Raw genomic sequence first — 27,558 nt, 5'->3', positions numbered from 1 at the left:
AACAGGGACAGACGCCAGAACATCCGCATTCGGGGGCTCCCTGAAGCCACCAGAGCTCCTGACCTGGTCCCCTCTGTTCAGGGTATTTTCCGCCAGATTTTGGGAAACAGAGCCCCTGATACCATTGACATTGACAGAGCGCACAGGGCCTTGCTTCCCCCACCAAAAGAGGGGGAGCCACCCCGGGATGTCATATGCAAACTTCATAAGTATGCTGTGAAAGAGGACATTATGAAGGCTGCACGGTCTATGGATGTGATCGACTTTGATGGCGCACAACTTTCTCTGTTCCCCGACCTGTCTAGGCGGACACTTATGCAACGGCGCTCCCTGCGCCCCCTACTGGATACCTTACGCTCTCACCAGGTGGTGTATCGCTGGGGATTCCCCTTCCGCCTCACTGCCTCCAGGAATGGCAAGTCGGCCGTTCTCCGCACCAAGGATGACTTGCAACGCTTCTGTACTGCCCTGGATGTCCCCTTGACAGACTTTCCTGACTGGAGACTGCAGAGTGCTCTCCCCTTGCCGCAACGCACTGAGCGGTGGCAGCAGGTCGCCTCGCAAGGTGGGAAGCGTCGCAGAGGTTCGCGACGGGGCTCCGCCCGGGCCTCCCAGCACGACTGAACGTTGCTCACTCTCGCTAGAGACTTGCCGGACGGTGGGCTCAACTCAACTTCTGCTGCTAAGGGGGGCTTGTCTAGGTCCCCCTGTTGTTATGGTGGTATTTGCACTATGTTGTTAAATATGCTTGACTTATATATTGACGGGTTCGGGGTGGGTTTTTTCCCCCCTGCGGACTGGGGCTGACCCGGGGCCCTCAGGGGCCGTGGGTCCCCCCCAGCCTGGCTACAGGTCATGTTTGCTTCATTGTTGATGTTCAATGGCTCGGAGATGCATTGCTCCTCTCACTGGTGGTTCAGTCACTACCCCGCAGTAGGTGGCCCCGTGGGTCTGGGTAATCCCGAGTCCTTGTGGGTTTTTTTCTCCCTTCTTTTTTTGGTTATGGTTAGTTGGAGCTGCCCCCTCTTTTTTGAGGTTGAGGGGGCGTGTCCCTTCGGGATGGCTCTCCATGCTGGGGATGGTTTTTGTCTCCTGCTCTCTCTTTTCTACTCATTGTTTCCACTGTCCTATTCTCTCTGTCTGTCTCCCCCCTGCCCTCTCCCCTCTTTTTCCCATCCCCTTCTCTCTTTTCCTTTTCTTGGGTGGTCTGGGGGGGGGCCTGAGGCCCACGGTGGAGGTGTGGAGCAATGCGTCTTGGAGTTCTTTTTGCTTCCCTTGCTGATCGGGGCTAGGCCTTTGATCGCATGTTGTTTACCGGTTCTTGCCGACTGCCCATCGCTGTCTTATGGCTGATGTATTGCGAGTGACCTCGTACAATGTACGGGGGCTTTGCTCTCCCCATAAGAGGGGCAGGATGTGGCAGGAACTGCGTCACTTGCGCCCTGATATGCTTTACTTACAAGAGACGCACTTCACTGCCTCCTCCACTCCCCGCTTACCTACCCAGATGTTTTCCCAGTGGTATCATAGTGTATCCCCAATTGCCAAAGCCAGGGGGGTTGCCATAGCCATCCACAAACAATGTCCCTTTGTACTCATGGACTCCCTAACGGATCCTGAGGGGCGCTTCCTATTTCTGAAGGGTACGATCCATGGCCACACGTACACTCTTGCTAATGTGTATGCGCCTAACTCTAGAACAGTCTCCTTTTTGTCCTCAACCCTTGCCAAGCTCAAGGGGTTTCGGGAGGGCATTGTTCTCTTGGGGGGAGATTTTAATGTGGTACTTGATCCCTCCCTGGACTCCTCCTCGGGATGCTCTCCTCTCTCTTTTCGAGCTCAGAAGCACCTTCGGAGGCAGTTCAGGGCCCTGCATTTGGTAGACTGCTGGCGGATCCTCAATCCCGGGGTTAGGGACTACAGCTACTACTCCAAAGTTCATGACATGTACTCCAGACTGGATTTGTTCATGGTGGATCAGTACCACCTGGACTCTGTCCTTGCCGCTTCGATTGGGTCCATTACCCTCTCTGATCACTCCCCGGTCTCCCTGACGATCACGCCCCCCGGTGCTCACCGTGTGACCCGGACGTGGCGCCTCAATGAAAACCTCCTGGATGACCCCTCCATTTTGGATCAGGTTACTGGAGAGGTGCGCTCCTATTTTGAGCTTAACTCTTCGCCTGATGTCTCCCCGTCCGCTGTCTGGGAGGGCCATAAGGCTGTGATCAGGGGGGTCCTCATTTCGCATGGTGCACGATTGAAGCGGCAACGACAGCAGGAGATTTCTGACTTGCTGGATCGTATCCACGATTTGGAAATCAAACATAAGCGTGCCAGGGCTCCTGAGGATGCTCGTTCCCTAGAGGAGCTCAGGAACACCTTGTCTTCCTGCCTGGACAGACGGGCCCGGGATAAGCTGCGCTTCTGGGCACACCGTTTTTATGAGCATGGGAACAAGTGCGGTCGCTTGCTGGCCCGAATGCTACATAAAAGGTCGGAAACCCGGCATGTCCACGCCTTGGAGACACCTGAGGGTAAAGTTGTCAGTTCCCCTCGCATAGCCACTTGCTTCCAACGCTTTTACGAGTCCCTGTACCATCTCCCTCGGGCTGGGGGGGGTCAGCCGTCCGACATTCAAGACTACTTGGCAGACTCCGGACTCCCCAGGCTCCCGGATGGGGTCCTGGAGGAGTTGGAGGCTCCCATTACCGAGACGGAGGTGAGCAGGGTGGTATCTGGCTTGCCTGCGGGCAAGAGCCCGGGCCCGGATGGCTTCACAAACCACTATTATAAGTCCCTGCTCCCCGTTCTTGGCACCCATATGTGTACCTACTTTAACGCGGTGTCGGATGAACGGCCCCTCCCACCTGAGGCGCTGTTGGCCCACATTGTAGTACTTCCGAAACCGGGTAAGGACCCCCACCACTGTGCCAGCTATAGGCCCATCTCTCTCCTCAATGCTGACACCAAGATTTTGGCCAAAATTATGGTGCTTCGCCTCCAAGACCATATCGCGTCCTTGATCCACCCTGACCAGGCGGGATTCATGCCCCTCCGAGAAGCCCGGGACAATACTGTCCGGGCTCTCCATGTGCTCCACTGGGCTCAGCATGGACCGGACAGACTTCCCTGTCTGGCTCTATCCCTGGATGCGGAGAAGGCCTTCGACAGGGTGGCCTGGCCATACCTGTCGGGGGTTCTTCGATCTCTGGGGCTCGGGTCCCGTATGTTGGGGTGGATCTTGGCCCTATATCACGGCCCAAGTGCCAGGGTCAGGGTGAACGGGTTGCTGTCGGATCCCTTTCACATTTATAATGGCACCCGACAGGGTTGTCCCCTGTCACCCCTTCTTTTCGCCCTGGCCCTGGAACCCTTTTTGAGGAGAGTGAGGGCACTGTCTGACATTGCTGGTGTAACGGTGGGTGGTACGGAACATAAGGTGTCGGCATATGCCGATGACCTGCTGTTCTATCTTGCCCGACCACAGCTCTCCCTCCCTGTACTGGTACGAGAGCTGGATCTGTTCGGGCGACTTTCCAATTTCAAGGTCAATTATGATAAATCTGAATTGCTACCTATTCATGTACCCCCCGACCTGGCTTCGACTCTACGGCGATCCTTTGGCTTTAGATGGCGGGAGGACTACCTCCCATACCTTGGCGTGAACATCTCCCCTGACTTGAAAACTCTATATGACAAGAACTTCGGCGACCTGCTGGCGCGTATCCATCTTGACCTGGAATCGTGGGCATCCCACTCGGTAACTTGGTTCGGCCGCATTAACGTGCTTAAAATGACCATCCTTCCCCGGCTGATTTATTTGTTCAACACGGTCCCCATGCATTTACCGGTATCCTTTTTTAAACGTCTGCGGCGGGCTTTTCTAAAATTCGTCTGGAGGGAGGGGAGCCCCCGCCTGGCCTACGCTGTCCTCAGGCGGACGAAAGCCGACGGTGGCGTCGGGCTTCCGGATGTTACTTTGTACTATAAAGCTATGGCATTAGTTCGTATGCTGAATTGGGCGCACGACGGTCAGACTAAACCTTGGGTCCCCTTGGAGAAAACGCTGGCGGGCCGGAATCTTGCGGGTGCCCCGTGGATTCCTTCGGGCGATCGTGGACTGTCGGCCTGGACATCACCCCTGACTGTGGCCACACTCCGTATCTGGGATGGCCTTAATGCGTCTGGCGCCATGTCTTCCGGCGTGTCCCCTTTGGCTCCCCTGGGGGGATTTCCCTGGTTCCCCCCGGGGGAGGATGTACGCTTTTTTCGCTCGTGGAACGCTGATGGCAAACTGTACTGCGGGAAGTTTGCCCCGGCAGGCACTTTGCTGCCCCTTGCGACTTTGCGCGATCGCTTCGGCGATTTTCCGATGTCTGACTGGCGCTATAGGCAACTGACTGACTTTTTCGTCACACTCCCAACTGCTCCACGCCCGATAACTGGCCTCTCGGACTTCGAGAAGTGGTTTGTTGACCCTCCGGAGTCCCGCCACCTACTGTCGCACATGTATAAATTGTTACTGAGCGGGGTATCCTCCTCGCCTCCCTATTTCATGAAGGAATGGGAGAGAGAGCTGGGGGTGGAATTTTCCCCTCCACAACTCTCTCGCATTCTGCGTTTGACCCATGTCTCCTCTATTAGCACCAGGATACAGGAGTCGGCCTATAAATTTGTGGCCCGCTGGTACAGGACCCCTGCCAAGTTGGCTCGGATATTTCCGGGCTCGGACCCCCATTGTTGGAGGGGCTGCGGTCAGGTGGGCACTTTCCTCCACATTTGGTGGGAGTGTCCCCTACTGCAGCCCTTCTGGGACGCTGTACATCTTTGGGTATCCAAGCTGTCGCTCACCCCTCCTTCCCGTGCTCCCCTTCAATACCTGTTCCATGATACACACTCCTCGATCAAACGCTACAAACGTAGTATAGTTCCTTTCCTGCTGAACGCCGCCAAGTGCCTCATACCGAGGCATTGGCGGAGTTCCACCTGCCCCACGCTCTCTGAGTGGAAAAAGGAAGTCAACCTAGTGATGGAAGCCGAAAGACGTGTTCTCACGTCACAGGGTAGGGAGGAACGCTTTAAGGACACTTGGACGGGGTGGATGTATTACTCTGATGAGATCTCGGATGACCACACTCCTAATGTTAGCGGCTGAACTCTGGGACTCCTACCTGGTCTTCTCCAGCCTGGGGCCCGCGCCCCCTGCCCGGACCTCCCTTTCCCTACCTGTTTTATCCTTCATGTTTGTCTTTTCCCCTATACTAACTCTCCCCCCCCCCTTTTTTTTATTTTTTTTTTTCTCTTCTCTTTTCTTGTCTCTCTGAGGCCAGTAGTCGATTCTGCGGCTGTATAAACTGTAACACGGACGCTAATGTGTACAGATGATGGAACTATGTGTGGTGTCTGTCGGGCCCTCCGGCCTCCTCTGCGGGGATCCCCTTTTTTTGGGCGGCACTGACAGACACGGCGCATCCTGGGGGTCCATGATTGTATTTGCTGTTTGGCCGATGTTGGCACACGCTTTCACAATGCCTGATTAATTGACCCCTATGGACCTTTCTTTTTTTTTTGTTTCACTGATGATGTCCGGACTGAACATAATGCCGATTGTGCCTTTTCTGTGTTCTTTTTCTCCTACATGCACTTGTGCACTTCTTTGCTATTTTATATTTCTGTATGTTGTTTTGAATTTGTTAAATAAAGATTATTTAAAAAAGAAGGATAGAAAGCTGACAAGTCCCTGCTGCCAGAAGAAGCAAGGGGGGGGGGGGGGGGAGAGAGAGCTGCAACATGATTGCCTCTGTTGTGAACGTTAAAGTAAAATTCCAGACTAACACCAACTAGTCTTTAAAATGTTCCCTCCCCCCTCCTGCTACCTCTGCTGCCTACCCTGTATTAAAAGGATGTATATAGTTACCTATTTTCCGTCCGCTCCAGTCTGGTCACATGATCCCCTGTGTCAAGAAGCGGCAGCTGCAGGGGAGAGGACAGAGCGCTCGGCGGCTGGGAATTCGAGGAGCTGTAATGTCACTAATAGGCTCCCATGTCTAAGCCGTTGTCAGCATTCCCTCCTCTTCCCTGCAGCCATTGCTCGCTGACACAGGGGAGCTGGAGCTGCGGATCACATGATGGGACTGAAGCGGACAAAAAATAGGTAAGTATACACTCCCAAGAGGAGGGAAGAATCATTTTTAAGACTAGTTAGTGTTATGCTGGAATTCTAATTAAATTTACCCCATTTACACTGATCTATTGCGGCAGTGGCAGTGGCTAGAACCGTCAGGGCCCCCGTGCAAGAAACCATGAAGGGCCCCCACTAAGGCCCGACTGGGGCCCCTCCCTCCGAGTCCGGTGGCAGGATTGCCAGGGTCTGGTTACAAGTACAACCTTTATGACCCTGGTAGTTACGCCACTGTGGTCAGTCATTTTTTATTTTATTTTTTATTACTTTTTTTTTAATTTTACAAATTTTTTTTATTATTTTTTACAATTTTTTTAGGAGCCCCAGTAAGGGGCTTTGGTGAGGTATCAGAGGTCCAAACAGACCTCTAATGTTTTACCTTTGAGACAGAGAAAATAGATTGAGGGCACACCCCATAATCTTCTTCTCTGCAGGCTCAGCTGCACTGAATGAATGGACAGGAATAACCACTGTACAGAGCTTGCCGTTCTATCACAAACTGTAGCATAATAAACACAGTTTACAATGCTTCAGTTATGAATGGACAGAGTCAACGATCGGTACGGATCACGGACACTCCATTCAGAAAAAGAAGGGGACAGTAAATTACATATTTACCGGCCTCTTCCATGCTCTCCATCCTGACAGATCCTTCGCAGCAGCCAGCGGGAATGGGAAGGGGGAACCCAGCAGAGCTGTGGAGGACAAGGGGATGGGGGCACCAGGAGAGAGCGTGGGGGGCTGGAGGGTTGCATGGGGGGCAGCAGTCAGAAGCTGGGTAGGAGGAGTGATGGAGGTGGCTGCGTATCAAGGAACCAATCTCTCCATTTTCCTCCTGCAGCCGCTAAATGGCTGCTTCTCCTCCTCTCCCTCCCCCAGGCATTCAGCGGAAAATCTAGAGATAGGTTCCTCTATATGCAGCCACCCCCGCCGCTCCTCCTATCCATGCATATAGGGGGTCTGTACAGTCCCCCTGCAGCATGGGGTTAGATTGCAATTGAAACCCCTGTAGGTACACCCCTGCATTGCAATAACTGCAATGTGTGTTGCACTGCAGTGCTATTCATGGAGTGGAGTTGTAGAGTAGCTGCTAAGACACCAACAGTACAACAGATATGGTGTGTTGTGGTTTGCTGTGTTGCCAAAAATCCTGAAGGTCTGTTTTTTTTCAAGGTGTACTGCTAGGGCTTAATGCATCATGCTTTAATGCAATGCATAGTGTGAATGAGCCCTGAGAATGAATTGCTCCTCAGTGCCTGCAGCCACAGAGGTAAATGGGGGCTTGTTTTAAAGCTCTCTTACTACTTGGTAGAATTACGTAAAAGTTATATTGTCCATAACCTGACTAGAGGTATCAATTTGGTTTTAAACGGAGTGAAGTTGAACTCTTAAGTAACAAAGTGAAACCATGATCCAGTGGGAAGGGGACAATGGCCTGCTGTTGGGCAACTCTTTCAAAAGTTTATCATTTCTTCAATGCCTTTGTCTATAAATGTTATTACACTCATTTAGATTTTGGTATAAGGAAAAACCCCTTGCAATAAAAAATTGGTTAAACTGGGATTTTATTCAAAAGAGTATAAAGATCGACATACAGGTCTGTGGCCTTGTACACCTATAAAGGTTTCTGAACTCCCCAGTGACTACTAACATCTTTTTAGAGAATAGATTATTCCATATATCACCGGGGGACACTCAGCACTAATCCAGCTTGTGCACCACTATGTACAGTGCTCATCATAAATGAGTACACCCCAACAGATTTGTCATAACACCTTTACTTTTCTTTCACAATCAACATTTTCTTTGGGACACTATACTACAAAATAATCCCACAAATGCGGGCCATTGATTGCAATCAACATTTGTTAATTTGCACACACACAAAAGTATTTTTCCTAAAAAATGTATTCAAGACTTTTGCAAAAATGAATACACCCCAATGAAAGTCTTGGGAGCAAAGCTAAATTTTATACAACAAAATCCTAATTGATGAAAGATCAATTACAGGTGAGTCTAATTTAGGGGAAGACTGGCAACTTAAATCTGGCTGAATCCAGGTTCCCAGCCCGGCCAGCAGGGGGCGGCTGGGAGGAGCTGGGACAGCTCGGTTGGGGCTGGCCAGGGGAGGAGAGTCTCAAGTGGGGCATGGAACTGGCCTCTGCTCAGACACAGTTTACACCATCCATGCTGGGGAGGGAGGCCTGCGCTCTGTCCTTGTCTTTATCCCGCACTCAGTAGGTCAGCGGTGGGGACTTTTTACTTCTCTTCACCAGGAATCCTTTAGGCATGTCTGTGGCAGAAGTGGTGCAGCCTTTTTACTGGACATCAGAGCGGTCCAGGGGCAAATTGCCCCCCTGCCCCAGTTCTCCCCTGGTCTAATTATTCTTTAAACAGGTGTCCAGCAGACAGGTGAAGGCTACAAGAAAATCAGCAAAGCTTTACTTATCAGTCAGAATACTGTAGCAAAAGTGATACAAAAATTGAACAAAGATCACGGGTGTTATCATTTGCACAATTACAGACTAGATTTGGTATTCCCACAAATGTTATTTTATTATACGCAGCTGACACACGCTATATTTGCCCAGAGGTCAATAGAGAAACTAGAGCTCTCGCCCAACCTAGTATTTTCTCTTATGCAACAATCTAGCTCCAGTAAAGGTTTTATCTCTGTTATACCACCCTACTGGGAGTGTATTTGGAGAAATTTCCTAGTTTGACTTGCGATAAATGGGAAAAGGATGTTGGTGAGATACCAGGGGAGCAATGGGAAGAGGCCCTAGAAACTGTCCGGTTAAGTAAATTGAATATTTCACGAGTATCTCAGCTTTATATACTCTTTAGGGTTCACCGTACCCTGCTTAGGCTCCACTCTATGGGTCTACACCCAAACGGTATAACCAGCAGGTGTGAAAGGGATGTAGGAGACCTGATTAATCTGCTGTGGAGATGTCCAAAGTGCTGAATGCTATTGGAGTACAGTAGATGCAAGGATTAATACAGCACTACAGGCATCCGTCCAAAGGAACCTAAACACTGTGTGTTGGGCATACTTGATACTGTTATTCAGGATACGTTTTTTGAGGGTGGCGGTAGGTAGGGCATTATTTCAGACCCGTAGACTTATACTTTTACACTGGACCTCACCTGACCCTCCTACATCTAAAATGTGGCTTGGCCAGATGGGCAAAATGTTAAGCTTTGAAAAACGTATATACCGGCACAGAAGCGGCCCATCTAAATTTGAAAAAGTGTGGGGCAGCTGGTTGGCTACTCCTGGTCTGGCTCCAACAGATTTAATAGAGCTAGAGAGATTGCTCCTCTGAGCCTTCCAACTGTTGAGGGCATGCGCACTCTGGTAAAGCAGTCAGCTTCTCTCATTTTTCTGTTTATGATTGGGGTTGTGGGTAACATTGATGGGGGAATATATGTGGTGGGTGGGTAACTCTGGCATATTTACTTTGTTACACGTTATTTTTATCTGCTATGTACTGATTGGTGGTATCTGTAATACTTTAACTGTACTGGCTGCTTGTAACTGAAAGTGACATCTCAATAAAAACTGTTACTTGATTAAAAAAAAAATTGAACAAAGATGGAACTGAAACTATTTTACTGAGACATCCAGGCCATCCACAGCAGTTAAAGCGGAGTTCCACCCAAAAATGGAACTTCCGCTTTAGGTATTATTACCCCCTGACATGCCACATTTGGCATGTAATTTTTTTGGGGGGGGAGCGGGTACCTAGTTTTGACAGGTACCCGCTCCCACTTCCGCTCGGAGCGCCGCGGCGCCCTGAACGGAAGTTCTCCTCTCCCCCTCCTTCCCTGCAATCTTCTGGGACATGTCAGAGGTCCCAGAAGATTGCCGGCCAATCAAAACGCGCAGCGCGACTTGCGCATGCGCAGTGGGTACCCGGCTGTGAAGCCGCAAACTGTCACAGCCGGGTGCCCACAGCAGTGATGCCGGCGCCGAGGGAGAGGATCGAGGCTTCGGGCGGCCGCATCGCTGGACCGTTGGAGAGGTGAGTGAGATGGCTGGAACTCCGCTTTAACATCTCGACAGGAGCGTCTTCTGATAAGAAGAGTTAAAGAAAAGCACCATGTAAGTTCACTGCAGTTAGCTAAAGAAGTAGAAAGCCAAACTGGGGTGATTGTTTCCATGACATAACATGGCGGTCACTGCAGAGGCATTGCATGCATGGGTGTCGTCCACAAATGAAGCTTCTCCTGAAGCCCATGCACAAAAAAGCTTGACTAGAATATGCCAGGGCCCATGCTGAAAAAGAAAACTACTGGAACTATGTACTCTAGAAGGATGAGACCAAGATAAATATTTTTGGAACTGATGGCTTCAAAATTGTATGGCGTCACATAGGGGAGGAGTACAAAGAAAAATGCATGGTGCCTATAGTCAAGCATGGTGGTAGCAGTGTCCTTCTGTTGCTGCTGGTGTCGGGGAGCTGCAGTTCATTGACGGTATCATTAATTCACAGATGTACTGCTCTATATTGAAAGAGAAGATGCTACCATCACTCGGTGCTCTTGGTCGTTATGCATTTTTCCAACATGACAATGATCCAAAACACACATCTAAGGCCACTGTTGCATTTCTGAAGAAGAACCGGGTGAAAGTGATTCAGTGACGAAGTATGTCTCCTGATATGAACCAAATCAAACAACTATGGGGAATTCTGAAGAGATGAACATCACTCTCCATCCAGCATCCAGTCTCTAAAAGAGGTCGTTCTTCAAAAATGTGAAAAGATAGAAGTTGAAATAAGTCGCCAACATGTTAATTCCATGCCTAGAAGACTTTGTGCTGTCCTTACAAATCATGGAGGCCAAACAAAATACTAGATGTAGGAGTTTTTGTTGTGGGGTGTATTCATTTTTGCATCAACTAATTTGAGTAAAACTGAAGATTTCGTAATCTCAGTTATATTATTAACCTTTCATGTAAATGAGCTAAACAAATGTTCAACATTTTGGAAACTGTTCATTGAGATATTAATTAAAATCCAATTTTTTTAAAAGGGGTGCACTCATTTATGCTGAGCACTGTATACACATTTTACATTTTAAGCACTGAGCACTGTATACACATTTTACATTTTAAGCACTGAGCACTGTATACACATTTTAATGACATAAGTCGGCTATTAATTCTGAGATGCAGCTTCGGTGATGACACCATCATGTTCTTCTAGTAAATATTAATTTCCTCCAAAATATTACTGACAAGCTGAATGTCTTAGGTTTTTACATTAGACTTTCATTTTAAATCAGCTAAATACATGCCAGGTACAACAAAACAAAAGGCGTGCAATACAGTTCATTTTCTTTGCCACAGATGGGGTGGAAAAGATTGTCCCCCGCCAGCATGCTGCAGTGGCCTCTCTGCAGAGGTCTGGCACCCTCCTCTATGCTGAGTCAGAGCTACTGCTCCCTTAATGGCAAAGCTCATGTCCCCAGCTTATTCGGGAGCTTTTGACTCTGTAGTAGTTGTAGTAGGTGTATTGGACCTTTGCAGAGAGCCACGGTCATTCTTTGCAGCATGCTGGCAGAGGGCTATTAGACTTTGCTCACCTTTTGCTTTGATGCACCTGGTATGTACAAGGGGTCCTCAAAAGTTTCCGCACTTATATATAACTTTTTGAACAGCCCTCGTATTTAGTTGACTGAGAGTTCAGTTGGGCTTTAAAGTGATTGTAAAGTCTCGTTTAAAAAAAAACATAAATAAATAACAAACATGTTATAGTATACTTTTCTCCTCTGTGCAGTTGGTTTTGCACAGAGCAGCCTGGATCCTTCTCTTCTCCGGTCCCTCTTGGCTGCTCCTGGCCCCTCCCTCCTGTCGAGTGCCCCCACAGCAAGCAGCTTGCTATGGGGGCACCTGAGCCAAGCTGCAGCTCCGTGTGTCCATTCAGCCCCACCCCCTCTCTAAACCTGATTGGCTAACTGACGTTGACTGACAGCTGCAGGACTCAATAGCGCCGCGGCTGTGTCTCAGCCAATCAGGAGAGAGAGTCCCGGACAGCCGAGGGACTCATGGACATTGCTGGATAGAGATGGAGCTCAGGTAAAGTGTTAGGGCAGTGGTTCTCAACTCCGGTCCTTGGGACCCACTAGATTGGCCAGATTTTAAGTATTACCTTGGGGAGATGCAGACTAGAATACTGCAATCACTGAGCAGCAAATTAGATCACCTGTGATGTAATTTAGTTATCTTGCAAACCTGGCCTGTTAGTGGGTCCCGAGGACTGGAGTTGAGAACCACTGTGTTAGGGGGTGCTGGGGAGGCTGCTACACCCAGAAAGTTTTTTATCTTAATGCACCGAAATGCATTAAGATAAAAAAAAAACCTTCTGACTTTACTCCTTTTAACATTCAAAATGTATAAACCTTTCCTTTCCCCTGTTCTTAAATCTCGGAGCTTAAACTCTGCAAATACTTGCATGCCCTTCAACAATCCAAAGTCTACAAGGCCAGCATTTTCTTTCAGGCACCAGGACTCCAGCCGTCTTCTCTGGCCAGCGCAGGATGACATAATTTCTGCGCATGCACAGTTCATTCATCCTGGTACCAAGACAACGTGCCGAGAATGTACAAGGACCTGCTCAGTGTACATTCTAAAGAAGACTGTATACAAGTAGGACCGTATATTTTATTGCAGAAAAAAAAATGCATGCCTCTTCTACAATAAAGAGCATGACTGTTCACAATTGTTTTTTTCATAGGTTTAGTTCTGCTTTTAGCAGGTGTTAAAAAGCCATAAAAAATGGCAGCTATCTGCACACAGACTACCTGTTGAATTAATGTAAAAGATGGCTTCAACTTCTCAGATGCATTTCACCCTTTTAAGGGCTTAATCGTCGAGGCCATACTCATTTTATTCGCATTCATGCAACAGCGAGTCAGTGTCTGTGTGCAGACAGCTGCCATTTTGTTGAAGTCTAGCTTCCGGTTTCCCACCTGGAACAAAATAGCGTCAGAGAGGCGGGCTGATGATGTACAATCTGGAATCATTGATAGAATACAAATCTGCCTATGAATGGCTAAGAGCAGCTCAGACCCATACTATTTTGTTCTAGGTGTGAGAGAGAAAGGTCTCGTCTCGCACCAACACAGTGCTGTATATACCGTGTGTGGCCTCAGCTACATACAGTTTATACAGCACACCCAGCGACCGCACACATTAGTGAGGGAAATAGTTTGCTTGGGGTAGCTTGGCCCGAACTACCAACTTAAACTTAAACTAAAGATGGGAGATCAGCTTTAAATACAATTAACAGTTGATTATCCTAAGGCTTGTGCACACATATCACAACTGTGATGCTTTGCTGGCAGGAGAAATACTTCCTGTTGTGCTCGGTGGGCACTCCCGCCTGCGGAATGCGATCCACTCAAGTGAATGGGGCTTTGCTGCAACTGTCCTGCAACCGCGCTTGATGCATACAATTGCAGTGCAGTAGTTCAGCATTTAGGGTGTTATAACAGGTGGTGAGGACACAATACAACACCTCCTCACCACCTGTCAAATGCTATCTGAAGTGTGATCACAATGCGGATTGCTCTCTAGAGAGCAAATATTTTGTGAACATGTCATTAAAGTTTTATTTCTTTTATTTTCCACTGGGGATCCTGCCGCTAATAAAGTTTCTCACTTATTGTACTGTATCTATAAAGGGAGCTAGTGAAAATGAGGCCTTAGGGACTCCACTGGACAGCTCAACACCACCCTTCAGTACACAGGTCTTCTGGATTTTCTATTTATTTGATCTTATGAAGAAAGCAACAGAAATAGCAATACCTCCCTGGTTAGCAGAAGAAACCACAACTTTAAGATGGGCAGGAAAACCATCAGACGCTACAGCAAGGAGTTGTCACTGCTGGTGTCCCCAAGTGATATAAAAAGTCAGGAGGTGTCTCAGCCAACTACCCTCCATTTACCCTGGCAAAATCTGCTCATGTTGCTCTGTCTGTAACAACATTCCCACTTGCACCTGTCATTTTCATCACTATAATGTATATGATTCCTAAAGGATTCCTTAAATGTAGGTATTGTACTTTATTTGCTTTGTCTAAAGTTTGCTTGTAAATGGCAGTACAAAAAATCCAATGGGCTTGGCTTCTTGAACAAATACCAAGGCTTATGCCAAAGAAAAGTTACTGAACATTGGTTAACTACTCCATTCATCTTCCACCTAATATCCTTGTCTCACACCTGGAACAAAATAGCGTCAGAGAGGCGGGCTAATGATGTCATACTCTGGGACTCAGCCAATAAGAGGAAGCTTTGTATTCATTGATGGAATACAAAGCTGCCTATGAATGGTTAAGCGCCGCTCAGACCAACATCTATGACCAAATGTTTGTGGAAACCTGACCACAACACTTATTATTCAGCCAGTTTTGTGGCAACATTTTGGTAAAGGCCCTTTTCTTTTACAGCCTGATTGTACCCCTGTGCACATTGCTTTATAATGACAAGGCTTGACCAGTTTGCTGGGAAGGAACTCAAGAGGTTTGCACAAAACCTTGGCTTCAACCCATTTAAACACTTTTGCACCTTTGGGATAAATTGGAACGCCAAATGCGAGCAAGGTCTTCTTATCCAACATCAATACCTGACCTGACAACTGCTCTTTTGGCTGAATGGACAGAAATGTCCACAGACTTTCCAGAAGAGTGGAGGCTGTTAAAAATACAAAAGATTAGTGGGCAACTTCATATTAATGGCCATGATTTTGAAATAGGATGTCCAGCAAGGTTATATACAGTGCCTTGAAAAAGTATTAATACCCCTTGAAATTTTCCACATTTTGTCATTTTACACCCAAAAACATAAATGTATTTTATTGATATTTTATGTGATAGACCGACACAAAGCGGAAAGAAAATGATAAATGGTTTTCAAAATGTTTTACAAATAAATCAGTGAAAAGTGTGGCGTGCATTTTTATTCATCCTCCTTCCTACTCTGATACCCCTAACTAAAATCTAGTGGAACCAATTGCCTTTAGAAGTCACCTAAATAGTAAATAGAGTCCACCCGTGTGTACTTTAATGTCAGTATGAATACAACTGTTTTGTTAAGCCCTCAGAGATTTGTTAAGCCCCGTACACACGCAACGATTATCGGCCGACCGATCGTCCGTCTTTTGTCCAGAGTTGTGTTTTGTTGGTTGGAATGTGCCTAGACTGCACACGAATTTTCTCGCCCAAAAAATTCTACTTCAGAAGTGATGTCATGTGTTGGTTTACTTTCTTTGTGTTCTTTCTTCACTGAGCATGCCCAGACTTGCTCATCAGATTTTTCCCTGTTGAAATCTGTACTGACTGCACGAAAATCGGCCGTTATGTTGACGGCCAACAAAAATTTTATAGTCTGCACACCAGATTTTTTTCGTCCGAAAAGTCGGAGTTGGTCGTCGGAAGCATCATACTAACAAGCAGAAAATCGGCAGATCGGACGTCGGACGAAAATTCCCTGCCAATTTTCGACGCGTGTGTACGGGGCTTTAGAGAACCTTAGTAAACAAACAGCATCATGAACACACCAGACAGGTCAGGGATAAAGTTGTGGAGAAGTTTAAAGCAGGGTTAGGTCATAAAAAAAATATCCCAAGCTGTGAACATCTCACGGAGCACTGTTCGCATCATCATCCGAAAATAGAAAGAGTATGGCATAACTGCAAACCTACCAAGACATGTCCATCCACCTAAACTGACCGGCCGGGCAAGGAGAGCATTCATCAGAGAAGCAGCCAAAAGGCCCATGGAAACTCTGAAGGAGCTGCAGAGATCCACAGCTCAGGTGGGAGAATCTGCCCACAGGACAACTATTAGTTGTGATCTCCACAAATCTGCCCTTTATGGAAGAGTGGCAAGAAGAAAGCCATTGGTGAAAGAAAGCCATAGGAAGTTCCATTTGCAAAAGAAAGCCATAAGAAGTCCTGTTTGCAGTTTGTGAGAAGCCATGTGAGGGACACAGCAAACGTTGAAGAAGGTGCTCTGGTCAGATGAGACCAAAATTGAACTTTCTGGCCTAAAAGCAAAACACTATGTGTGGCGGAAAACTAACACTACACATCACCCTGAACACACCATCCCTACCGTGAAACATGGTGGTTGCAGCATCATGTTGTGGGGATGCTTTTCTTCAGCAGGGACAGGGAAGTTGGTCAGAGTTGATGGGAAAATATATGGAGCCAAATACAGGACAATCTTAGAAGAAAACCTGTTAGTCTGCAAAAGACTTGAGACTGGGGCTGAGGTTCACCTTCCAGCAGGACAATGACCCGAAACATCCAGCCAGAGCTACAATGGAATGGTTTAGATCAAAGCATATTCATGTGTTAGAATGGTCCAGTCAAAGTCGAGACCTAAATCCAATTGAGAATTTGTGGTAATATTTGAAAATTGCTGTTCACAGATGCTCTGCATCCAATCTGACAGAGCTTGAGATATTTTGTAAAGAAGAATGGGCAACAATTTCACTCTCTAGATGTGCCAAGCTGGTAGAGACATCCCTAAAAAGGCTTTCAGCTGTAATTGCAGGGAAAGGCGGATTTACAAAGTATTGACTCCGGGGGGGCAGAATACAAATGCAGCCACACTTTTCACATATTTATTTGTAAAAAAAATTTAAAACCATTTATCATTTTCCTTCCACTTGACAATTATGTGCCACTTTGGGTTGGCCTATCATATAAAATCCCAATAAAATATATTTATGTTTTTGGTTGTAACATGACAAAATGTGGAAAATTTCTAGGGGTATGAATACTTTTTCAGGACACTGTAGGTGTAATGGTCAGGTGTCCAAAATGGTTTTGCCATATAGTGTTATTGTGAATGAATTCTGCCTTTAATAAATAGCGATTATTATTCAGGCCATACATGGGTCGAATTCTAAATGATTTCTCGATTGAAAATCAGAAAGTTAGTGCATTTCTAATCCGATGGTGTCACCATCGATTATGAAACTCGATCAACCAAGCCTTCAATTTCATCTCATGTTGCTACAGAAAATATATTTTGTGGCCAGGAATCTTCTTTTCTTTCCAGGTCACAGCTCATGGGCATTTCTTTTTGGAATATATTTCTCCCACGATTCTCCCATCATTAATAAGAAATTAGTTTGTTTTTTTCAAAAATTTCCAACATGCCCGATCACTGAAATTCGATGGCTGCACGAAAATCGGCCATTGCTGCGGCCCACTAATGGTGCGAATTTCAAATGAAAATTAATAATTAAGATTTGCTGGAAAAAAAATTGTTCAAAATTCGAACCATGTATGGCTTTAGTCTTCTTTACCAAAACCCGAATAACTCATTAAAAAACCCTTTTGTCTTTCTTAACCAGTTGTCATCAAGGCATCCTCAATAATATAGAAGACTTTGCATTTTCACATTGCTAAGGTTATCTCTGGGAAGAAGAAATAACGTCATGTTAGGCGAGGCCAATATAAAAAATGACAATACAACAGAGCAAGTCAAGGAGGTCTACAGGGAAAAGACTAAATACTACATCTTCTAGACACAACTACTTTGTACTACGTGCTGGAAGGAAAGAAAACACACATTACTAGCACGGAGCAAGGGACATACTACTACTTGTGGTCTTACCTTTCTCTGGCCATAAGTTAGATGAAGAATAGTGGTACTCGTCATTTGAGAATACACTGACTCCATGTAATTGATGAAGCATTGCCCGCCTGGATATGTAACCTACTGCTATAAGAGCCATGTACAGCAAAAGGACAGCAACAATTGAAGCAACAATTATTGGCACACAGATTAAAAACAAAATTCACTATTACCTGCTACATTGCTACCTCTAAAATACAAATCATCAAATATAGAAAAAAAGGCCCTCTGCACTGGTGATATTGCCATGTTTTCCTCCTATAATTATTGTCCTACCTCTAACAGAACCTCTATAAAACAAATTTCGTTATAATTGCCCTTTCCCTCCTACCCATAAAAATCATTCTCCATCTGACTGTTCTATCACTTTACTCCTACCCAAGAGAACTCTTCTATGCCCCTTCTGACAACTTCATATCTCTCCTTCTACCCATAAGAATTCTATCATTTCTCTTCTTATCGTGACTGTTCCATTCCTCTCCTCCTACACATAAGAACTTCCATTCCACTAAGAGATGGAGATGAAGAATGGAAGAGTTTTTAAAGATGGGGAGAGAGATGGAGCAGTAAGGTGGATAAAACAAATAGAAGATTTTCTATGGGGAGTCAGATGAAGACGTCTTTACCTCATTGCTCAATCCTGACTGCTTCAAGCCTCTACCCTACCCATAAGAACTCCTCTTCTCCACTTGATTGCGCAATTCCTCATCTCCAATCCATAGGAAGACATCCATTCCTCTTCTCCACTTGACTGTTCCGTCCATCACTATATACCCATAAGAACTCTTCCATTCTTCTCCACCTGACTGCTCCATTCCTTTTCTCCTACCCAAAATACTCCTTCCTATCCTTTCCACTTCTACACCTGACTGTTCCACCCATTTCCATATACCCAAAGGAAATCTTCCATTCCCCTTCTCCACCTAAAGGCTCCAACCTTCTCCCCATATCCATAAGAAATGTTCCATTCTTTTCCACTTGACTGCTCCAACCATCTCCCCAGATCCGTAACAATTCTTCTCCACCTGACTGCTCCAACCATCTCCCCATACCCAAAGGAGCTCTCCCATTCTCCTTGACCTGACTGCTCCAACCATCTCCCCATACCCATAAGAACATTTCCAATCTTCTCCACCTGACTGCTTCATTCCTTTTCTCCTACCCAAAAAAACTCCTTCTTATCCTTTCCACTTCTCCACCTGATTGTTCCATCCATTTCCATATATCCAAAGGAACTCTTCCATTCCCCTTCTCAAGCTGATCACTCCAACCTTCTCCCCATACCCATAATAAATGTTCCATACTTTTCCACCTGACTGCTCTATTCCCTTTCTCCTACTCAAAAAAAACATCTTCCTATTCTTTCCACTTTTCAACCTGACTGTCCCATCCATTTCCATGTACTCAAAGGAGCTCTTCCATTCTACTTCTCCACCTGACGGCTCCAACGATCTCCCCATACCCATAAGGAATCTTCCATTCTTTTCCACCTGACTTCTCCAACCATCTCTCCTTTGTTATAACAATTCTTCTCCACCTGACTGCTCCAACCATCTCCCCATACCCAAAGGAGCTCTCCCATTCTTCTCCACCTGACTGCTACAACCATCTCCCCATACCCATAAGAATTTTTCCAATCTTCTCCACCTGACTGCTCTATTCCCTTTCTCCTACTCAAAAAAAAACATATTCCTATTCTTTCCACTTTTCAACCTGACTGTCCCATCCATTTCCATGTACTCAAAGGAACTCTTCGATTCTACTTCTCCACCTGACGGCTCCAAAGATCTCCCCATACCCATAAGGAATTTCTATTCTTTTCCACCTGACTGCTCCAACCATCTCCATGTATTCATAAGAGCTCTTCCATTCTTCTCCACCTGACTGCTCCAACCATCTCCCCATACCCATAAGAACTTTTCCAATCTTCTCCACCTGACTGCTTCATTTCTTTCCTCCTACCCAAAAAAACTTCTTCCTATCCTTTCCACTTCTCCACCTGATTGTTCCATCCATTTCCATATATCCAAAGGAACTCTTCCATTCCCCTTTTCCAGCTGATCGCTCCAACCTTCTCCCCATACCCGTAAGAAATGTTCCATTATTTTCCACCTGACTGCTCCAACCATCTCCCCATTCCTATAACAATTCTTCTCCACCTGACTGCTCCAACCATCTCCCCATACCCAAAGGAGCTCTTCCATTCTTCTCCACCTGACTGCTCCAACCATCTCCCCATACCCAAAGGAGCTCTTCCATTCTTCTCCACCTGACTGCTCCAACCATCTCCCCATACCCAAAGGAGCTCTCCTATTCTTCTCCCCCTGACTGCTCCAAACCATCTCCCCATACCCATGAACTTTTCCAATCTTCTCCACCTGACTGCTCTATTCCCTTTCTACTACTCAAAAAAACTCCTTCCTATTCTTTCCACTTCTCCACCTGACTGTCCCATCCATTTCCATGTACTCAAAGGAACTCTTCCATTCTACTTCTCCACCTGACTGCTCCAACCATCTCCCCATACCCATAAGAACTTTTCCAATCTTCTCCACCTGACTGCTTCATTCCTTTCCTCCTACCCAAAAAAACTTCTTCCTATCCTTTCCACTTCACCACCTGACTGTTCTATTCATTTCCATATACCCAACGGAACTCTTCCATTCTTCTTCTCCATCTGACTTCCTAACTCTACACTTCCCATTATAACTATTCTATTCCTCCTTACCTACACTGGCTGCCCCCATCTCTCTTCCATTACTATAAACATTTAATGTATTTTTTGTATGTGATATCCAGGGGTAGGGGTACTTCCTGCTTAATGGGTGAAGCTGTGTGTCGGGAGACATGTAAAAGGTGCTGCACAGGGATTTTACATGTGCTACCACTCTGCTCATCACTGGGAACAAGTTTTAGCTAACCACTCCTAAACTGCAGTGTGAACCTAATACACTGCACCAACTGTTGATACATGTTGTGTGATTTGTGGGTAGGGGGGGGGGGGGTCTATGTCCTTCTAAGGATAAAGAATTTGGGTGTAAAAAGGACTGCTATAGGGGACAGGTTCACCTTAAGCCCATCCAAAACGACATGTCCATCTAAGACTGCATTGTCTACAGGGTGACAATGCCCTAGGTGGACATGTATTGTCACTCTTTAGCTAAATGGAAAATCAGTGGATCTACTGGCAGAATCAACAGGTGATAAAACCAAGTTAAAGGGGGGACTTACAATAAACTGCTGTTAGTGCTAATGTAAGACTGCAGCATATGTGTCATTTTTACTTAGTTTTATTGCAATCCGTAGTTTTGGGGTGTTCTGTGGGTTAAATGGGAGGAATATGTGGATGAGGGATGAAAATTGCAGTTATCTGTTGGGGGGACACAGGTGAACCCCCGCTGACTTGAGTTTCTAATAGATTGGGAGGGTGCCCATGTGCAATAGAATCTGGCCATACTGATGGATGGGTATTAGGGCGCCCATGGACAAAGGAGGCAATGGGACACACTGGCACAATTCCAGCACCCTTGGCCTAAACTCTCTGCATTCTTTCTTACACGTGTCTCTGAATTGGGAGATTGGAGACCGAGAGTTGCCAGTGCTCCTTATCACAACGGAGAAAAAGCACAATCAGAAATGTGTTTTCTAAACTGTCCAATCCAAGATGTGGCGCTGTACTTGGCTGGATTAGCTCTGAAGAAGGGGGCACGTCCCTGGAAATGTGCCAGCCTTCTAACTGTGTGATACATGATCAGATGTCATTGCCTTACGGCTGGAGTTGCTATTTGATACGCCTGATACTTTCCAATGTTTGTGAGTATGAAATTGTCTTTTGGAGTCAATAAACATTTATCGTGGTAATGCACTTGGCCAGGGGTCTCCAAACCTTTTAAACAAAGGGCCAGTTTACTGTCCTTCAAACTTTAGAAGGCAGACTGTGGCCACTGGGAGTAGAAAAGTTGCTCATATCAGTGGGAAAACACAAATGCCCCATTGTTGGTGTCAGTGGGAAGAAAGTGTACCCCAACCTTGGTGTCATTAGGAGGAATTGTGCCCAATCGTTGGTGTCATTGGGAGAAATTGTGCCACATGGTTGGTATCAGTGGGAAGAAACAATGACCCATGGTAGGTTCACTGGTTGAAATTGTATCACATGGTTTGGCGTCAGTGGGAGGAATAGTGCGTCATCATTGGGCGTCAGTGGGAGGAATAGTGCCCCATCATTGGTATTAGTGGGAGGAATAGTGCCCCATCATTGGTATCAGAAGGAGGAATGGTACCCCATCATTGGTATCATTGGACCCAATTGCTGGTGTCATTAGAAGGAATCCTGCCCCATTGTTGGTGTCATTGGGCTTAATTGTTGGTGTCATTGGGAGGAATTGTGCCCCATCATTGGTGTCAGTGGGAGGAATTGTGCCACATCATTGGTGTCATTGGGCCCCACTGTTAGAGTTATTGGTTGAAACCGTGCCCCATGGTTGGGCGTCAGTGGGAGGAATAGTGCGTCATCATTGGTATTAGTGGGAGGAATAGTGCCCCATCATTGGTATCAGTGGGAGGAATAGTGCCCCATCATTGGTATTAGTGGGAGGAATAGTGCCCCATCATTGGTATCAGTAGGAGGAATGGTACCCCATCATTGGTATCATTGGACCCAATTGCTGGTGTCATTAGAAAGAATCCTGCCCCATTGTTGGTGTCATTGGGCCTAATTGTTGGTGTCAGTGGGAGGAATAGTGCGTCATCATTGGGCGTCAGTGGGAGGAATAGTGCCCCATCATTGGTATTAGGGGGAGGAATAGTGTCCCATCATTGGTATCAATAGGAGGAATGGTACCCCATCATTGGTATCATTGGACCCAATTGCTGGTGTCATTAGAAGGAATCCTGCCCCATTGTTGGTGTCATTGGGCCTAATTGTTGGTGTCATTGGGAGGAATTGTGCCCCATCATTGGTGTCAGTGGGAGGAATTGTGCCCCATCAATGATGTCATTGGACCCAATTGCTGGTGTCATTAGAAGGAATCCTGCCCCATCGTTGGTGTCATTGGGCCTAATTGTTGGTGTCATTGGGAGGAATTGTGCCCCATCATTGGTGTCAGGGGGAGGAATTGTGCCCCATCATTAGTGTCAGTGGGAGGAATTGTGTCCCATCATTGGTGTCAGTGTAGGGAATTATGGTTCGTTGTTGGTATCAGTGGATGAAATAGTGCCCCAAGGGCCAGACAAAAGCAGGCAAAGGGCCACATCTAGCCCCCGGAATGCAGTTTGGAGACCACTAAGCATTTGCGCCCTCCTGTGTGTTTTTGCCAGTGTTCCTTGTCACAACAGAGAACAAGAATAATCTGAACTGTGTTTTCCTAACCTGTTCAATCAATCGTTCTCCCCAAGAGTGGCAGGCAGCAGGTGTCTGGTTCATCTACAGACACCACCTAATCTGGCTAAAAAAAAAAAACCTGTTATCGGTAGACTGTCACTAATGTCTATGGCCAGCTTAGCACTGTCTCGCTTTGCTGCAGCCCTAACATGGAAAGGTCATTGGGAATAATTCATTTATAAATCATCCTGTATTGTAGCCATCCGGTTAATGTTCTGTGCATTTAGGTGAAAACAGTACACAATAGGATCTGTATCTGCCGTCACTCTGCGTGCCTGAACACCGCAGTCTACTATTAATGAGATTAGGAAGTTGTGTTTGGCAGATTCCGGGTGTCAGTGCACGGATCTCCGGATGATGCCTGTAAATCTGTTTAATCTGATTAGTCCTGGCCTGTGAGGTCTGTGTCAGCTGTAAATGGACATCTGCTTCTCAGATGGTGAATGAGAATACACAAACCCACATAGTCAGTCACCAGTGGCCGGATAAGCAATGGTCTGCATTGTGCATTGCCAACTGTCAAGGGGCACCAGGACAGCACAGTGATGGTTATAGGACTACTGTCCTGACATGCTAAGGGTTACATTTATTCATTTTGGAATCAGGGTTTCCACATCATTCTTCAACTCCAAAAAAACAAACTGACACAGGAAAGGGTAAGTCAGCTAGTTTTAGTGCGTGGTAGATGCTGGCAAGTTTTCATTTTCGTTTTGAGTAGAGAAGGGTTAGAACACCTTTGTGGCTTTTACTGCTATCTGGGGCTCCAGGACTTTTTGTCCTGGTGACTGCAGTTTTAAGTAGGGATGCCCCCACAACATTTTTTTTTATTGGCGAGTGCGAATACCAATACATTCGGTCAAGAATTTGCAGAATTTGGGGGCACTCTGATGGGGGAATCTGATGTATGTGGGCACTCTGATGGGGGAATTTGATGTATGGGGGCACTCTGATGGGGGAATTTGATGTATGGGGGCACTCTGATGGGGGAATCTGATACATGGGGACACTCTGATGGGGGAATCTGAAGCATGTGGGCACTCTGATGGGGGAATCTGATGTATGTGGGCACTCTGATGGGGGAATCTGATGCATGGGGGCACTCTGATGGGGGAATCTGATGCATGGAGGAACTCTGATGGGAGAATCTGATGCATGGGGGCACTCTGATGGGGGAATCTGATGCATGTGGGAACTCTGATGGGGGAATCTGATGTATGGGGGCAGTCCGGTGGGGGAATCTGATGTATGGGGGCACTCTGATGGGGGAATCTGATGCATGGGGGCACTCTGATGGGGGAATCTGATGCATGGGGGCACTCTGATGGGGGAATCTGATGCATGTGGGAACTCTGATGGGGAAATCTGATGTATGGGGGCAGTCCGGTGGGGGAATCTGATGTATGGGGGCACTCTGATGGGGGAATATGATGTATGGGGGCACTCTTATGGGGGAATCTGATGCATGGGGGCACTCTGATGGGGGAATCTGATGCATGGGGGAACTCTGATGGGGGAATCTGATGCATGTGGGAACTCTGATGGGGGAATCTGATGCATGTGGGAACTCTGATGGGGGAATCTGATGCATGTGGGAACTCTTGTGGGGTAATCTGATGTATGGGGGCAGTCTGGTGGGGGAATCTGATATATGGGGGCTCACTGATAGGGAAATTTCAAGTATGGGGACACCTGATGTATGGGGGCACTCTGATGGGGACACCTTGTGTAAGGAGTACTCTGATGGGGGCAACTGATACATGCGGGTATTCTGATTGGGGTTCCCATATTATGGAGTTACTCTAATGGTGACTTATGTAAGGGGGTACCCTGATATAAACACTTCATGTAAGGGGCACTGTCATAGGGACACCTGATGTAAGGGGGTACTCTGATGGGGACACTTGATATAAGTACTGTGATGGGGACACCTTATGTAAGGAGGGAGAAATGTCATCAGCAATATAATCAGCAAGTTATGTCACTTGCCTGATGAAGGGGCCCTGCGTGGCTTCAAGACATTGCCGTATGTGTACCGTGTGACCATGTGAATAAAGCTTTGGACCGCTCCTCTTTCTCCACTCAGATTGTCTGTGGTTTCCAGCCAGTGGTCATTACAGCTTCCAGCATTATTACAGCCATTTCCAAGAATGTGTGCATACGGAATATTGCGTTTTGGCCCTATGTAGGGAGGTACCCTGTTGGGGACACCTGATGTATGGGGGCACTCTAATGGAGACACCTGATGTAAGGGGGAACTCTGTTGGGGCAACTGATTTATGGGAGTACTCTGATGGGGATACCTTATGTAAGGGGGTACTCTGATGGGGACACCTAATGTAAGGGATACTCTAATGGGGACAACTGATATATGGGGGGAACTCTGATGGGGACATCTGATGTAAGGGGGCACTCCTAATGAGATACCTGATGTAAGGGAGTACTCTGATGAGGACACCTTATGTAAGGCGGTTATATTCTCTTTTACTTGAAATGTGATTGCAATAATAATAATCTATCCAATTATAAATTAATAGTTTAGAATTATGGGCTGGCTTTGATGTAATGTAGTTTTTTTTTTTTTTTTAGTATCTAACATGCAACCATCACCCTGGGATCAAAGAACAGACTATACAATAATTCCACCACCTACTGACACCTAAATACTGTATCAGTGATAATAAAACATTTAAAGCATTTAATCTCTTCTCTACATAAAGAATCACTGCCGGACCAGATCATAACCAGACAAAAACACTGACAAGCAACAGGGCTGCAATACTACATATGAACTAACAGAAGAGACACAGAAGGAATTATTTAATAGACAGAAACACTACCAAACAGGACACAACTACGGCTACATGCTACTACTAGTAGAGACCTGCCGAACAAAGACGTGACTTATGGCAGGATACTCTAGAACAGATGTAAGATTAATGAATGTGTATCTGAAACCAAAAACAAAATGTAATATATGGCAGTTTACCTGACCTTAGATGTGGTGACTAAAAGTTTTCTTTTTTAACGTTTATTTCCATCTGGTGATCCTGCCGGTAACACAGAAAGCTGAGAATGCTGATCAGAGGCATAACAAGAACCTTCAGGGCCCCGGTGCAAGAAACCATGAAGGGCCCCCTGGACCCCTTCCCTTCAAGCCTGGGGCTCTTCCCACTGATCCTGGGGCCCTTTACTCTCGCTGCGGGGCCCTTTATTACGGTCCCGCAGTGGGACCCTTTCACAAGTTCTGCAGTGGGCCCCCTTCCTGCCATCTTGGGGCCTCCCCACGGTGGTGGAATGCCAGGGCCCGGTTGCAAGTGTGACCTTTGCGATCCTGGAAGTTCACCCACTGGTGTCAGTAGTTTTTAATTTTTGGTATTTTAATTGTATTATTTTTTATCATTTTATTTTATTTTTTTACAATGTCACTGACTATGACTCTGTCCATTCAGAAAAGGAAGGAGCTCGTAAATTACATATTTACTGACCCCTTCCTGGTTTTCTATTGTGACACATTCCCTGCAGCATCTGGCAGGAGAGGGGAGAGAGCACAGTGGTGAGGCAGCACAGTGGGGGAGGGGGGGGGGGACAGGGGAGCACACAGGGGCCCAGAGACAGCAGAACACAAGTGAACTGAATAGGAGGAGTGGCGGGGGCAGCATACAGAGGGACCAATCTCCTCCATTTTCCTCCAGCAGCTACAGGAGGAAAAAGGAGGACAGTGATTTCTCTACATGATCCCCGCACCGCCCCTCCAATCCAGGTGTACATGGGAGCCGCACAGGCCCCCTGCAGTATGGGGCCCGGTTGCAATTGCAACCCCTGTAGTTACACCCCTGATGCGGATAATGTTCTTTGAAATGCTAGTTCAGCTCACAGGAAGTGACAAAGACACTGCATTTCTAACAGGATCGACAGGTATTATTATTATTCTGTACTTGCAGAAAATGTACCTAGCCTGAAACCAGCAGTCACCACAGCTAGGGACTGATAAGCTGCAATATATTACATTTTTGTTGGTAGGTTTGGACACACTTAAAGGTTTCCCAACTGTTGTGGAAATACTAATTCCAACCTATCCTGCCAGCAATATGCTGGGTTTTGTAGTTCCACAAGAGATTGCGGGAGACAAGTTATAGGAACTACAGACAGTTCAGAACCTGGAGAAGTGCAGGGATAAGGTAATTTAGAACCCAAGGTGAAAAGGCCAAAGTGACACCCCCCTCCCCCCCCAATGATCATGAACTACTTCAGCAGCACAGGTTGCATGTCCTGAAGTTTTTGCACTCTCTCCTTCTGTCCCAAGGTAACTTCCTCGTCTGCCTAGCCCTTGGCCCAG

General features: G+C 46.6%; 1 protein-coding gene across 8 annotated transcripts in view; it reads right to left on the bottom strand.

The window, feature by feature from the left end:
• STXBP5L (syntaxin binding protein 5L) overlaps positions 1-27,558 on the bottom strand; it is a 504,619-nt gene that overhangs the window by 22,410 nt on the left and 454,651 nt on the right. For 4 of the 8 annotated variants that reach the window (XM_082247637.1, XM_082247638.1, XM_082247639.1 and 1 more), the window contains one exon: positions 17,822-17,929. The exons of the other annotated variants lie outside the window; for them this stretch is intronic. In XM_082247637.1, the coding sequence (XP_082103763.1) occupies positions 17,822-17,929 (108 nt within the window). The remainder of the gene's footprint in view (positions 1-17,821; positions 17,930-27,558) is intronic. 8 annotated transcript variants of the gene reach the window in all.

The sequence above is a fragment of the Pelophylax lessonae genome (assembly GCF_965119305.1).
Source record: "Pelophylax lessonae genome assembly, chromosome: 2".
NCBI classification, from domain to species: Eukaryota; Metazoa; Chordata; class Amphibia; order Anura; family Ranidae; genus Pelophylax; species Pelophylax lessonae.
Note: the sequence above shows the minus strand (reverse complement) of the source record. Positions and strands in the feature narration are given on the sequence as shown.